This window comes from Hydra vulgaris, chromosome 09 (genome assembly GCF_038396675.1).
Source record: "Hydra vulgaris chromosome 09, alternate assembly HydraT2T_AEP".
Classification (NCBI taxonomy): Eukaryota; Metazoa; Cnidaria; class Hydrozoa; order Anthoathecata; family Hydridae; genus Hydra; species Hydra vulgaris.
In genome coordinates, this window is record NC_088928.1 from 59125001 (window position 1) to 59141428 (window position 16428).

The 16428-nt window shown below is 27.2% G+C and overlaps 1 protein-coding gene across 1 annotated transcript in view; it reads right to left on the bottom strand.

The window, feature by feature from the left end:
- LOC100199152 (KICSTOR complex protein SZT2) overlaps positions 1-16428 on the bottom strand; it is a 225030-nt gene that overhangs the window by 149809 nt on the left and 58793 nt on the right. Inside the window, exons 21-23 of the mRNA XM_065806194.1 lie at positions 7758-7872; positions 6453-6601; positions 5960-6214 (exon numbers count right to left, since the gene is read on the bottom strand). Coding sequence (XP_065662266.1) covers positions 5960-6214; positions 6453-6601; positions 7758-7872 — 519 coding nt within the window. The remainder of the gene's footprint in view (positions 1-5959; positions 6215-6452; positions 6602-7757; positions 7873-16428) is intronic.

A 16428-nucleotide genomic window follows, 5' to 3' on the forward strand; every position in this document is an offset into this window, starting at 1 on the left:
TTTCTAATAAAAAACATTTATTTGGATGAAATTGGATTTAATGTGCACACTAACAGCACATATGGTTATTCACTAGGAGGTGTGCCAGCAATTTTACAGTCATCTGCAAACCATGGCAAGAATGTTAGTTTGGTTTTTTCTGTTTCAACAATGGGAGTGCTGGCTTATGAAATAAAAACTGGAGGCTGGAATGCTGATTCATTTAGTACTTTCATTACTACAATAGCAATTCCACGATGCTACAAAAAACATTTGACGTTTGACGAAAAACACCAAATTTTCATAAAGTTTACTCTCATATCTTTTTGTAGGATTAAGCAATCACCTTAGGTTTTTTGTATCAATTAGTGTTACTCAACCTCTTTCCAGCCATATGTAGAATGTAATATGCTTTATACGGCTTCACTTAAATATTATCAATATCCTGAGACCACTTTTGATAAAAAAAACTTGCTGCGGGAACGCTTTTTTAAATGAATCTTTTTCAGGTAAGGATTCCTAAGTACCAAAACACATCCAATTTTGCATGAAATTTTTCATATAGATTAAAAAAGGGATAAGGAATTCAATGGAATGTGGACTATTTTAATATTTGCTCATATTTGTTTAGTTTTCAGTGGTGTAAAACTTTATTGCTGGTTCTTTTTTTTTAAAAAAAAACCTTTTTTCAAAAATGTCCAAGTAGAAAAGGCAAGTATAGCCTTTCCTTTATCTAAATCAAGTATTTATTTATGTTTTCTTAAAGAATTGATACTTAGGAAATGTATTTATAAATTATGTATATTTAGTTTTTTTAATTCGCTGTTTTTTGTTTTGATTTTGCGTTTGTTTTTGTTTATTTATTTTTTTTGCATTTGCAATGTATTAATGTCTTTTTAATGTTTACTATTCACTTTCTAATCTAAAGCTTATTTACTTAAAAAGTAGTTAAATAGAAAAAATAACTTTATGAAAATATTACATATTTGCTTTATATGGCATAAAACTCTTGGTTTTGTTCCTTCATTTTTGTTTGTTTTCAAAATAGAAAAAAATTGTCATTCTGAAATTGATGTTGAAAGTGAAACTCTTTAGATTTCAAGCTATTAAAAATATTTTGTTTTGCTTTTTAAAGGTATTTTATTTGGATTCATCCACAAATTTGCAAGCTTGGTTGTTGGTCTATTAACTATAGATTCTTTAAACTGTTTATTTTAAAACAAAAACCTATAAATAATCAGCAAAAGCTCACAAAAATGGAAAAGTGTAAGAATTTATTTGATGAGTATCAGTATCATATTGAGTTATTAAAGTCAAATTCTATATTCTTGGATATGCTGTATGTAAGCATAATTGTATGCCATGTTACTATTTAACTTTAGACAACTCACATGACTCCAAAGGTTTACCATCTCAAAAAGGTGGGTGTGCTAACTTTATTTAATATAATTTCAAATTGTCTATTTTTATTGGAAAAAATTATGAGTTCTACTGATAATCATAATTAAAATATGAACTCTTTACTTTTATGTTTTCATACTGATTGACAATGGTGGTTCCATCTTTAGACCAAGATAGTAAGCGATACTTTGGTACTAGTACTTTTTCAATTAGGAACAAAGTAGCACAAATACTTTGCCTTATAATAATTTTATTTATTAAAAGCAAAGTTTAATAATCCATCAATTAATTTTATTTATTGTTGTACAATTAGAATTGGGTTTACTTTCAATTTCAGCTTCCAAAATATCGTTGGAAACAGCCTTTGCTACATACAAGAATATTTTGGATTACCTAAATATTAATGGCAGCATTGTGTCTCTCAAACAATCTTGTTTTGTCAATTTTGTTTTGAGCACTTTTTGCAAATTTGCAAGGAATAAAATAAACATAAGTTAACATGACCAAATTTGTCTACATTTTTTTCAACTTACTCTAAATGCAAAATATCAAGAGTAATACTTATCAAGTGTTTTAAAAAGTTAAAAGATTATGTTGAAAAATTAAATTGTGCAAAAAATTTTAATTTAAAGAACTATTATTTAAGCTTTGATCTTTCATTTAGTCCTGAAGTTCCTGGTGGTGGTGGTGACGATTTGCTACCATCTGTTAATTGTTCTATCCTTACTTCTAGCCAAATATCTTCTGGAACAAATTCTAGTGAATTTGTTCCAGAAGGTATTTCTGCTTCTTCAAGTTTATTTTCTGATTTAAACTTAAAAACTGCTAATGATGTTTTTTCAAGCTCTGTTACTCAAACTTCTAATATAGACAAGTCTTTAACAAGTCATTCTGATGATTGTCTTTTTGAAACTCAAGTAAATAAAGAGAATCTCCTAATTTCCAATTCGGATCAACAACTACCTTTATTATCTGGTGATTTGATCTATCAAATAAAGAAATGCAAACAGAAAATTAAGTACTTTGAATTTCAAAATAGACAAATTAATAGAATATGTAATGAATATAAAAGAAAATATAAAGCAATCTTGCCAAAATGTCCGAAATGTCAACAAAAGAGGTGTTAAAAAGGATTGTAAGATTAACCAATTGTTGCAAAAAAATTTAAAAAAGGAAAAAGAACTTGATTTGGCTAGAAAGCGTTCCCAATCAGATCGACAAAAAGCATGGTATTTAAAGAAAAAATTTGAAAGCACTGTTTTGAAAACAACTGATGAAACGAATGATTCAATCTACTGGAAAGTTTGAATTACTTTGAAAATCTTACAGAAGAGCTAAAGAAAAGAGCTGACAATTTTAAAAAATGTAATTGATGTTTTTGAAGGAAGTAGATATAATGAGGAAATTCGCTCTGTATATTATGACTTCCTAAGTAAAAATGTTTCTGTCAATAATGTTGAAAATGTTATCAGAACTGTACTACAAAGTATGGCTGGAATTTCATGTAGCACACTTCCAAAAAAATCTTTCTCAGCTGAATTTTTTAGTGAAATGAACATTCTATCAAAAGCTCAAGTTAGAGGGCTATGTTAAATAGTTCACACAATGTTCTTCATACAGATTCAAGTTACAACATCATCTGGTAGCTACACATATTTAAGATAGAAGATATGTTTTCAGGCAAGGCACAATCTTATTTTGGTGAGCTAAAAAATTTACTTACTGATATGGCTCAGCTATTTCTCCTGAAAATGACAACTACAAAGATGATCTTAGAAAGCTTATTTTTTCCTTCAAATCTTTGATGACAGATCGCGCTGTTGTTAATTTAAGTTTTTTTCACCAATTTAAACATTGAAAAGAACCAATTTTGCCTTTCGTCGTTGAAAACTATGATCGGCTTCCTTCAAATGAAAAATGAAAAATTTTACAAATGTATCATGTTTTTTGTGGTTTACATGTTGTCCACAATTTAGGGGTATACGCTGAAAAAGCAATAAGGGATTGGGAAAAAGTGGTTGAGGAGGAAGGTGGTATTCATGGTGGTTTTAAAAATTCTTAAAATTCACGTACCTTAGACATTTTATATGAACTTTCAAAACTTACAAGCTATAAACATGGTAATCAGCGGAATGGAAAAGTTGATGAATGGAAGGCATTTTTGCATAAAAGGTTTTTAAAAAATTATATGGTTTTATTCCTGCATCATTGATTTAACATTATATTTGTACTTGGTGGAGCAATGTCTTATCATAAAGATCATCTTAAAAAATTTGTTTTTAACCTTGATGGCGCAAATTTCCTTCATGAGTCAATTAGGCTGGACATTGACAACATAATTTTTCATGCTTCAACTTGAGCTCTGGGAATTTTTAACAAACTTATTTCAGGACCTCTTTTTCGTATTAATGAAGTGAAGGGTCATATTTTTTTTTTGAATAAGGTTTGGTCACAAATGTTTAATTATTTCGTTAGTTGTTCTTCCAATGCATCAAAAATGTTAAGTGGTTCTACATTTTTTTTTTTAAAGAGTAAGTTTCTTATTTTACATTTATTTAGTTTTAATTTTTAATTTATAATTTATTTTAATTTCTGCTGTTACACCTGCTATTGCTGTTTTAAGTAATCAAAATTTCAGGAAGTTATGTTGCTGTAAGTTATTTTCATTTAAATTTAAATTTTAACTTTATAAAAGAATCTTCTGTCTGTTAAATAGGTAATTCTGAGTGATAGATTTCAATGCCCTTACGCAGTAATTTACTAATTGGTCTGTAAATTAAGCAATAGTGTTAAACAATTGAATTAATTGGATTCCATGATCCTTTATGCATGTTTGCATGGAGGTTTTATAACATAACCCAAAAATTTTTTCTCAAAGACTAGGCAAATAAGTAAAAAGTCTGTAAAATTAACGATTCTGGATAATCCCGACAGATACAAAAAAAATTATGGCATTTAATTTTCTTATAGTTTTGTATCCCTATCAAAAATTTAATAAGAGTTGGAAATTATCAAATATATTTAAAGTCAAAGTGCCCCATTGGTTTGTGCAACCCTTTTGTAATAATTTACTGAACGGTCTGTAAATTATGCAATAATTTCGAAATGATCTATTTTTCAGATTCCATGATTCCTTTATGCATATTTGCATATTGTAACCCTAATATTTGTTCTTCATTGCATAATTAAATAAGTAAAAACAACTCAGTCTGTAAAATAAACAATTCTGTATGATCCCAACAGATTTAATAAAAACTGGATCACTATTTAAAATTTCAAGTCAAATGTAATAACGATTCAAAAATATCAAATGTATTTAAAGTCAATATGCCCAATTGGTTTGTACATCCCTTTTTATGTAATTTACTTACTGGTCTGTAATTTATGCAATAATTTTACTGACAGGTCTGTAAATTATGAAATAGTTATCAAATGATGTATTTTTTGGCTTCCATGATTCTTTTATGCATATTTGCATAGTGTAAATTAAATTTCTTTTTCTTCATAACACAATTAGATAAGTAGAAACCCTTCAGTCTATAAAATAAATGATTCTGGATAATTCTGACAGATTTATTAAAAATTAGTAAAAACCCTTGGTAAAATAGGTTATTCTGATCAATCCAAACATATTAAAAAAAAAAAATTGGAATTTTATTTTCTTATAGTTGGTGGCTCACTATAGAGAATTTCAAGTCAAATGTATTATCAGTTATTAAAAGTTATTCAAAGGCAATACTACCCTCATTTTCAATGCCATAACGCAGCAAATTTTCCATACTTAAGCCTTATACTTTTTGTCGAAAAAATTTTCCACTCGAAAAGTTCAATAACTTTTGATTCGCTTAACTTCAAAGGCCGAATGATCCTTCCTTGTGGAAGCGCCGGTGCTTGTTATGGACAATTGTAAATTCCACTGGAGTCTTTCTTTTAGGCCAACACTAGTCTCTCATGGAAAAGCTATTAGGTATTTGCCAGCATACAAGCCACAGCTTAATCCAATAGAAGAATTTTTTCTTCTTTAAAGCATACTTACAAACAGGGAGAAAGGCCTTGAAATATAGATGGGGTTATTAGAAAACTTAAAAATATTATGGATACTACAGAGTTTAATTTAATTCCATTTTACAACCATATGCGTAGTCACATAAATCCAGCGTTGGCTCAGCAACCATCTTTTAAATAAACAGAAGTGGCAACAACCTAATTTATATTTTAAATAAATCTATATAAAAACATAAAAGCCAATTTATTCTTTATATAAAATTATATTAGAGATTTTATGGGTAGTTGACTTGCATATAAACGCGCATATAAGATTGAATAAACACGCATATAGGAATGAATAAACACGCATATAAGAATGAATAAATACACATATAAGAATGAATAAACACGCATATTAAAATGAATAGACGCGCATATAAAAATGAATAACCCTCTAACATAGGTTTGCAATTTTATATATATATATGTTTTTTAATAAATTAATTATGCAAAAAATTTATAATGTAAAATGAAAAACAATAAATGAAAAATAAAAAATAAAAAGTAAAAAATATGAAACAAATTCTCTGACTTTAAAATTGCTTCCAGCATTTGAGAAACACTTCGATCTTCCAGCACAATATGCTCATTTGCATGCATTGTCCAAACCCATCGCTGATTAAAGAGGTATTCTGATAGTATTGAACCAGGTATACGTTGCTGGTCTTGTAACACTCTGTTCTGTTCTTGAAAATCACTAGAGTAATCTTTAGAAAATCTCTTTAAGACATTTTCGTTTGTCAATAACTGAACACTTTTACGAACTTCATCAGGAATTAAATCATACCTATCATTAAACATTATATATATATATATATATATATATATATATATATATATATATATATATATATATATATATATATATATATATATATATATATATATATATATATATATATATATATATATATATATATATATATATATAACATATATATAACATAAATATAACATATATACTGTCTAATAAAATGATAAGTAAGAACATTTTTAAATCATTTGAAAGTGTTATAAAAATATACTTGACAAGAATTCGTTCAAACTGTTTTGTTAGAAATATAATACATGGAAGTTCTATTTGAGACTTGCTTAAAACAGAAGAATTTAAATCAGTCATCTTTGAAAATGGGGCTCGTAAATTGCCCAACTGTTCTTTTAAATACTCAACTTCCTATAATAAAAACATTAATTAATGATCAACAAATATTTATGACAAATTTTTGTATTTATTATTGTAGTTTCTAAAACTGAACATGAATTTGATGCGTCATAATACAATATTCAATCATTGATATTTGCAAGTAGTAATGTAGTATTTAATAATACATTATTTAATTTAATTTATACTACTTTATTTAATTTGGTTATGTAAACACTCAAAGTTAACACCTGTCATGATATATTTACAAGCTGTTTTCTTCATTAGTTTTTCTTTAGTAGTTTCTAATCACTAAAACTATTCAAGCATTTGATCTTTTTTTTGTGTGGTGATTTAGTTTCTCTTTATTTAAAATTCCTTTTTTTTTTTTCTTTTTCTCGTTTATTTCAAGTATATTTTAATTATTTTTATCATCATCATTATACAACATCATGATACAACATCATGATACAACATCATAATACAACATCACAATGCAACATCATGATACAATATTATAACATTATTGTTAGCATCTTTATTTATTTTAGGATTTAAATTCAAACTAACACTTCAATTTATGAAAACATTTTTATTTAATATAACTATATTTATATTTTAAAAAATATAAATACAAACTGTAAATAAATGTATAAAATATCAAATATATATGTAAATGTATAAAAAATCTATAAAAATATTATATAAAGTCAATGTTATATAAAACATTACAATAAATAACATGTTAACAGTGCAGAATGTGTATCACAGTAAATAACTTGTTAACAGCGTAAAGTGTGTATCACAATAAATAACCTGTTAACAGTGAAGAGTGTGTATCAGAATAAATAACTTGTTAAGACCTAAAGTGTGTATCACAGTAAATAACTTGTTAACAGCGTATCACAATAAATAACATGTTAACAGTGTTGAGTGTGCATCACAATAAATAACCTATTAAAAGTGTAGAGTATCACAATAAATAACTTGTTAACAGTATAAATTGTGTATCACAATAAATAACATGTTAATAAAAAAACTTTATCTAATCAAGGAATTCATTAACTTTAAACTACCTCTTTTTAACAACATAATACATAGCAAACTACCTACTTCTTTAACTTAAAACTACCTATTTATAAATTAAACTTGCAAACTTTATTCAAATTAGTTTTATAACAAACTTTACCTTAATTCGATCTTTTCCAGGTGTACCAGCAAGAAAAGCAAGCCTAATTACAATACACAAACCTTTGTGCTTTAACCGAAGCACGCAAAATGATGATGGTTTATCCCCAGAGTTACTAAAAAAATGTTTACTTTTTCACAAAATGCTTATAATATTATTAAATATACATTATTTAATATTGTTATTTGATACTAGCTTTACGTCAACTAGCACATTGTAGATAAAAGAATCAAAGTAAATTCTTTTCCACTATCATTTTTTAGTTGAACTAATCAATAAAAAAAACAATACTAAAAAAAAATACATATAATATAATAAATTAAAGAATATAATAAAATAGATTAAGTATTGTAAATCTATTCAGTACATCGAACCTCAGTCTATAACCAACCTAAATGTATGTCTTATAAATAAATTAACAGCTCTTATTGATGCATTCAACTCATATGTAGTGTTTATATACTGCAATATTGTATCTTTTTAAAAAAATTTTAAAACATTTTTGTAAAATTTCAAACTGCACTATGTAAAACTTAGTGCAGTTTTTGTATTTTTACAAAAAAAAATTTTAATTTTAACTTTTTATGGTCTTTAAAAGTTAAAATTAAAAAAAAAAAAAATTTTTTATTTTAACTTTTAAAATGAAAAAAAATCTATATGAAATCGTACACAAAGTTTTTTATGAAAACAAATCACTATGAATGATGTACAAAATTTTCATATTCAAAGGTTATCAAAAGCTATGAAAAAAATATAATAATAATAATAATAAATGTTTGCTGTAATACTCAATGCAGCGAGTTGAGTATGGAGTTTAACAACAGTAATTGTTAGACTATAACAGCTTCTACTTAAGGTTAAAATATAGTTAATTTGTTTTTAATCTGTCAAAAAAGTTTTTGAAAATGTTAATAGATTTTGCATCTATAGTTTCTTGATTTAATTTGTTCCATTTTTCTGAAATCCTTTTTTTGTAAAAAATTCATATCTTGCTGTTGATTGTTTGACTAATACACATGTTGTGACCACGAGTGGTTGAGTTTGTTAGAAAATCTGGTGGTTGATGCCAAATTACTTTGTCATAGCCATTAATAATTTTAAACATTTGAATCATGTCACCTCTTATTCTTCTTTTACTTAACATTGTCACTTTTAATTTATCTAATCTTTCATGATAACTTAAAACTTTTAATTGATGAATTCTTGTTGCTCTTTGTTGTACTTTTTCTATTTTCTCAATGTCTTTTTTAAGATAAGGATTCCATATTGAAGCACCATATTCTAAATGAGGACGAATTAACGATGTAAATAATAGTTTTGTGCTTTCTTCATCCAAATATCTGAAACACCTCTTTATCAATCCTAACTTCTCGTTTGCTTTACCAAATGCAATATTGTTATGTTCTTCCCATTTCAAATCATTTGAGATATAAATGCCTAAATCTCTTTCTAGAGTGGTTGTTGTTAAGTTTGTCTCATCATCATTACTGCCGTCTACCATTTTATAGATACATTGAGGATTATTTGGTTCAATATGCATAACTTTACATTTATTTACATTAAGGTTGATTAACCATTTGCTCGACCAATCTAACAATTTATCTAAATCACCTTGTAAATTACTCTACTCAGACTCACCTTGCAATCAGGGTTGCAAAAAAACCGGTTTTTTTTAAAAAAAACCAAAAACCATAGGTTTTTTTAAAAAACCCAAAAAAACCATGGTTTTTTTGGTTAAAATTAGGTTTTTATTAAATAATGCCGTATTTAGTTATCCTTTTAAATTAAAAAAAAGTATAACGCATTTTATTTGAGTAAACTATATTCTTTATCAATATTACTGTAAAATTTCATCAAAATTATTCAATACATCATTGTTTAATGTTCAATATATAAATACAAGCTTTGCTGCTTTTTCTACCCCCAATTGGTTTCTTAACTTAGAATGAACAAGGCCAAAAGTTGAAAAAATTCTTTCGATTCCAGCACTAGAAGCTGGTGCATTTAATAAACCTTCAATATCCATTATGTTACACTCCACAATTTTTAGAGATTTCTACCATTCTATTGGTGATTTTTTAAAACAGATTCACTATACAAATAGCTTTTATCGAATGGAGCAGATTTGGATTTTAATTTGAATATTATTGGTAACAAATTCTTGAACTCTTTATCTGCGAAATTCATGGCAGCTTCATTTTCATTTTCAGAAAGATTACATCCAAAATATCTAGGATCTATTGTGTTTGCCAGGAAATGAGCATCACTGACAGTCTGAAGGTATCTAGATTAAATTTTTTTTTTTTCGTTTGTTAAAAATGATAAACTGTTTATCAAATCTTTAAAAATTTCAACAGTGTCACTTATTTTTGTTTGATGTCTTTGCAACTTATCTAGAGCTACTGCAATTGGTTTTAATATTTTTAATAAATCTTCTGTGTTTCGCCTTATCTGTATATCACTTACTTTTTTACCAATCATGGGATCTAAGTCTTTATTTTTTTCAAACATTGTGAAAATGATGCTCCAGTTGTTGACATATTTTTCAAGTGAATCACATACAAAATTCCAGCGAGTATCAGTAGGAAGTGGCAATTTTGTTCCTCCATTTAATTTATAAATTGCTCCAGCTTTATGATTATTTCTTATATATTCTATTATTTATGTAACATTTGTTCACATTTTCAATGTTAAGATCATTTGCTAAAAGATTCAGCATATGAGCAGCACACCCATAAGTTATGATAATATCTCTTTCAGATGACAGTGCTTGTCTCATTGATTTCATATTAGCTGCATTATCAGTCACAAAGCTTTTTACTGTGCATCCAAATCTACATCTTATAGAATCTATTGCTTCTCTTGCTAATTGTGTAAGATATTCACCAGTATGTGAATGATCAGAAGTGTTGATTGTTTCTACTAAAATGTTAATTTTATCTGTAATTACAGAGATACAAACTATAGGTTCATTATGTACATTACTCCAGCCATCTAAAGACATGGCTACAATTTTCCCATTCAATACATTACATTTTTCAATTTCTTCTGCGTAAACCCTATCTAATATTTCTCCTCCAATTTGAGTTCTATTAGGTAGAGTGTATCCTGGATAAAGCATATTGATAAATTTTTTTATTTTTTATATATAAAATTATTTGTGTTCAACTGTTCTGAAGCTAGAGTTTGTACTGTATATAAATCTACCAAGTTGCAGATCAAATAAATCTTTCTCTTTGAGGCTTGTTCATGTGAAAAACTTATCAATTTTCAAATATTTATCAACTGATGTTGAATTGAACTGAGACCTTTTCATTTGTTGTTGTGATGTTGATGGTGAGTTACCTTTAAAATGAAATTGCAGTTTATTGAATTATTCTAAGTTAATATGTCTATACGTGATAATTTAAATATATATGTTTACAATTTAGGGAAAATTTAAAATTTTAAATGGCAATGCAGTAATTTAACTACCTTCAAGAAGTTGTTGATCATCCATTGACTCCATAATTTCATGGGGTTGTAATTGCTTGCACTTTTTTATGTTCATGCATCCTTTGAATTTGACCTTCCATTTCTTTTCTACACGCATTACTAACTGCTCCACACCCCTTTCTTTAGTCACTCGTGTATATTTTAACCAAATCATATCACATTTGCGCGCAGTTTTTTGAGTTTTTTGTGGTATCAATAAAATATGTTAGAACTACTTATAGTTTTGCTAAACATTTAAATATATATCGTTAAGAAAACTTCCTGATGAAATAAGTTCATCAGGAAGCAATGCTTCTTGATGAACCTAATGAAGGAGAAAAAGACTGTAGAAGAAAACATATAAATAATGTTATTACTAATTTATTACTGCTCTGTTCTATAAGAACACCGAGGGCTCTATTCTATGAAAAAACAGAAACAAAAATCATGGATTTAAAAAAATATCTATATTGAAGATTAGTTATATTTTTTAACATAACCCTGTTTTAGTTTTCTGTTGTAAGTTTAAATCTTTTTAAAAAAACATTAATTTGGTTTAAACCAACATTTTTTTAATTGGTTTAAACCATGGTTTAAACCAATGGTTTAAACCATTTGGTTAAAACCATACAACCCTGCTTGCAATATTGAAATTATTTTTGTATTGGCAGCATAAAGATTACATTGATTTTGTAAATTTACAACCAAATCATTGATGTATATAATAAACAATAGCGGACCAAGTACCGAACCTTGAGGAACGCCACTTAAAACCAATTTCCAATCTGAAACGTTATCGCCCAAAACAACTCTTTGAGTTCTATTACTTAAAAATGCTTTCCACCAATTTAAGACTTCGCCATTTATACCATAACTAGCTAACTTAACACATAATCTCTCATGCGGTACAGTGCCAAACGCTTTTGCAAAGTCCAAAAATGCAATATCTATCGAGAAACCATCTTCTAAAGCTTTATTAAGTCCATTGTTTCCAATAAGTTTGTACTGCAACTTTTACCTTTTACAAAACCATGCTGTTCGTTTATAATCAAATCATTGGTAATCAAATGGTCCATTATACAATCTCTTACAATACTTTCCATTACTTTGCATACAATTGCATACAATTGATGTTAAAGAGACTGGTCTGTAGTTTGTAGCTTCCAGTTTGTCATCTTTTTTGAATAGAGGTGTAACCTTTGCAGATAACCATTGTTTTGGTAAAACTCCAGTCAAATATGATCTATTGAATATAATTGATAGTGGTTTTGCTAACGTACTTATGAAATATATGAAATAATATAATATGAAACGACAATTTGTAGAGAAATTATTTTTAACCTATTTTAAATTATTTTTTACTTATACATTACTGTATAAGTAAAAAATAATTATATTTTATAAATTACACATATCGTTTGTATGTTTTTGTTATCTACTTCACCATGAATATGAAAATGTTTATTTTATAAAATACTTTTACAGACGTAAAATATATTAACTTTTGTTTATAATTATGAATTTTTTGTTGTTTTATAATTTGTTTTTTCTTAATATATATATATATATATATATATATATATATATATATATATATATATATATATATATATATATATATATATATATATATATATATATATACATATATATATACACACACACACCTTATACAGAAAGTTTAAATGCACTTTTTTTTTAAAAGTTAAGTTATGTTTAGAGTGGTACAAAGAGAAAATACAAGGCAGAGTTCAGGGTTTTTTTGTTTTTTTTTCTTAGCCGACTATAAATTAAGAGAAAAACACAACTTTGAATAAAAAAAACACAAAATCTTTTCTGAAATTAAATAACAAACTCAAATAATCAAAAGATTACTTAGAAAAAAAAGCAATAAAGTTTAAACGCACCTTTAACTTCTTTTGAATATTACTTTTAAGGAAATAATCAGTGATTGAATGTGCTGTATGGCATGGAGCATTGTCTTGTTAAAATAACCAGTTTTGATCAGCCTTGAACAAATCACAACTACGGATAAGCATGTTTTCCAAAATGTCATGATACTCATACTGGTTTAATTTTCCTTCATATACTTTATGAAAGCCAACACCTGAGCCTGATATACATCCTCATATGCCGACGGAACCACCACCTTTTTAAATATGGCTTAGTAGGTGTTACTTCAAATAATTTTCCGTAATTTTGCAACAAACAAATCTCTTGTTTTTTCTGTTAATAATTTCAAAATTTGATTCATCACTAGAGATAATCATTTTCCATTGTTCCACTGAATAATTTAAATGCTCTTTGCACTATTTTTTTCATCTTTGGCGATCGGTTAACGTCAACAAAGGCTTTCTTACACCATGAAACAAATTTAGTTCTTCTTGCATAATAACTTACTTATTGTCATTTGACTAACTGTTTCGTCTACCAGCGAACTATTGATTACTGCACTTAAAGTTGATACTCCGCTTTTGGGTTAGGTCTGCTTAGCATGTAAAGCATAGTTTCATCACGTGCTGTAAGTTTTTTTGGACACCCAGTACAAGGTTTATCATTGACACTACCAGTTGATAAATAATTTTTTATTGTTGTATGAACGCTGAATTCAAAAATTTTTAGGCACCTACCAATTTCTCGATTGCTTATTTTCATTTTATGTATTCCAATGACTTGCCATTTTGTTTTTGACAAAACAGCACTTTTACCCATGAAAAAATGATATTTTGACGAGGTTAAATCAGATAAAAATTGCTGAATTTTGAACCAAATCGTATGCGGTTTTTATTCAAAATAAAACAAGAATAGGGATCCGAATGAAATACCCTAACGCTAACAGGCTGTGTAGTGATAAAAATGCGAAAGACTAAAAAATCTCTCAATAAATGAGTGTTACGAGTTTTCTTATCAAAGTGCGTTTAAAATTTATTTCAAAAAATTGAAAGGAGTTAATTGTTCCGCCAATTTTCTCATCACCCTCCACCTCCTTTATAATATTCATACAACTTTTTTTCTCTCTAAATTAATAAATTACAGCCACAGTATAAATAAACATAAAAATACAGAATACATCTCATCAATTTATTGGGTTATCATTTCTTAAAAGTATTATATACATTCAAAAACAAGTGTGTTTAAACTTTCTGTACAAGGTGTCTATGAGAGAAAGAGTGAGAGAGAGAGAGAGAGAGAGAGAGAGAGAGAGAGAGAGAGAGAGAGAGAGAGGGACGAAAACACAGACCTGTTTTAGTACAATTAGAGCAGTATGGGTGCCCAAAAAAAGCGTCTGAAAAATAATTTTTAATTGTTATTTTGCTTTTGTTTTTTTATTAAAAATAGAATTAAAAAGTTTTAACTATAAATGCAGTAGTAATAACTTTTGTTCCCTTTAGCTAGCTCATTTTTTCTTCAGGACAGTACAATGAATAAAAAAATATAATATGGATAAAATGTAATTAATTGCCATAACTCATTTAACGTTCAATGTAATTGTTAACATTCCAATCTTATTGGAACATTAGATTTTTAAAAAATGATTAAAAAATTATGATTAAAGACAATGGAATGTATGAAAAATTATGTTTGAATAAACAAAGAAAGCATCATCTATATTTTTTCTCTTATTTCTTTGTACAAAAATGATTTAACAGACAATTTGATTTTGCTACTTTTTTTTTTGTTAAATCTTTTTTTGTCTTGTCATAAACATTATCATAGAAAATATATATCATAGTCATATATTATCATAGATATCATAGTTAATATATATTATCATAGTTATCATAGTTAATATATATTATCATAGTTAATATATATTATCATAGTTATCATAGTTAATATATATTATCATAGTTAATATATATTATCATAGTTATCATAGTTAATATATATTATCATAGTTAGTCATATAAAGTTTATCATTGTCATAGTTTATCATACCAAGTTTATCATTATCATAATTTATCATTTAATAACAAACAAAATCAACTGACGCCAGCCATAATAAGTTGGCCTCCAAATATAGTTCAAAAAATTTATGAAAACAGCATATTACCTTGCTAAAAAGAAATGGGCTGTGGGAGAGAATTTTACCAATACAGTCAAATTCTTATGAGATTTGCAAGACACAGATATTAAAAAACATTTGAATGAAACAAGCAGCTGTGCAACATATTAGTAAAAAAAACAGCGGATTCATTTTTAAAGTGTTTTAGCAAATATTTAAAAGATGGGTTAAAAGTTCATTTACTTGCTTCTTCAGATTTTAGCTTTATGGCAAATGAAACAATCAACATATGTTACCGTGCAGAATTGTCTATATTTTTCGCTATGTAAACTCAGACAGCAACAATGTTTCTGAAGAATTCTTAGGTTTGGTGAAGGTTAATAGTAGCAAAGGTGCTGAGGCATTATTTGAACTAATATGCGGTGACAACTATAAGAATTGATAATAAACATATGCGGTTTAACAGGGTTGCAAAGGAGATTTGGACATAGTTTCGCATACTAAAATTTCAGCAAAAAATATTTATATTTAGGAGTAGCTCGAGTGCTCCATAGTTTCGAAAGTTTTGAAAAATTTGACAGATTAAAAATAAATTAACGATTATTTTTCATTTCTTGTTACATCACAGTAATCATTAAATTTTATAATTTTTGACAATCATTGATTAAACATAAACAAATTTAATAAGTTTATTAATTTCACAAACTATATTTTTTAGATGATACAACTTCATACCGTACGATTATTGTGTAAAATACACAATTATTGTCATGTTATGCAATATAAAATTTTTGATTAAAAATATGAACTTTAAAAATAATTAACAATAACTCTTGAGTTTAAATGTTCTACTCTTTTGCTAGCTTCTTTGCCAAAGTTTGCTTTCGGCTGTCTGGGAAGGCTCGACGATGTTCTTCCACAACTTGTAGCAGAAACTGGAGCTGGGATTCATCACAAGTGATAAGTCCACTATACTACTGGATTAGTGCAACTCCTTGTTTTGCATGATCATTTACCACTTTCAACAACTTTACCATCTCTGTTGCTTGTTTGAAATCGTCACGCTCATTCCATAATTCAGGATCAACATTTTGAAATCCATCTGGCAATTCCATCATTGAAAAGAATTTCATAGAATTGGCAGTTTTTTAACACATCCATTGGAACACTAAGCCTTTTGGTGTGATCTTG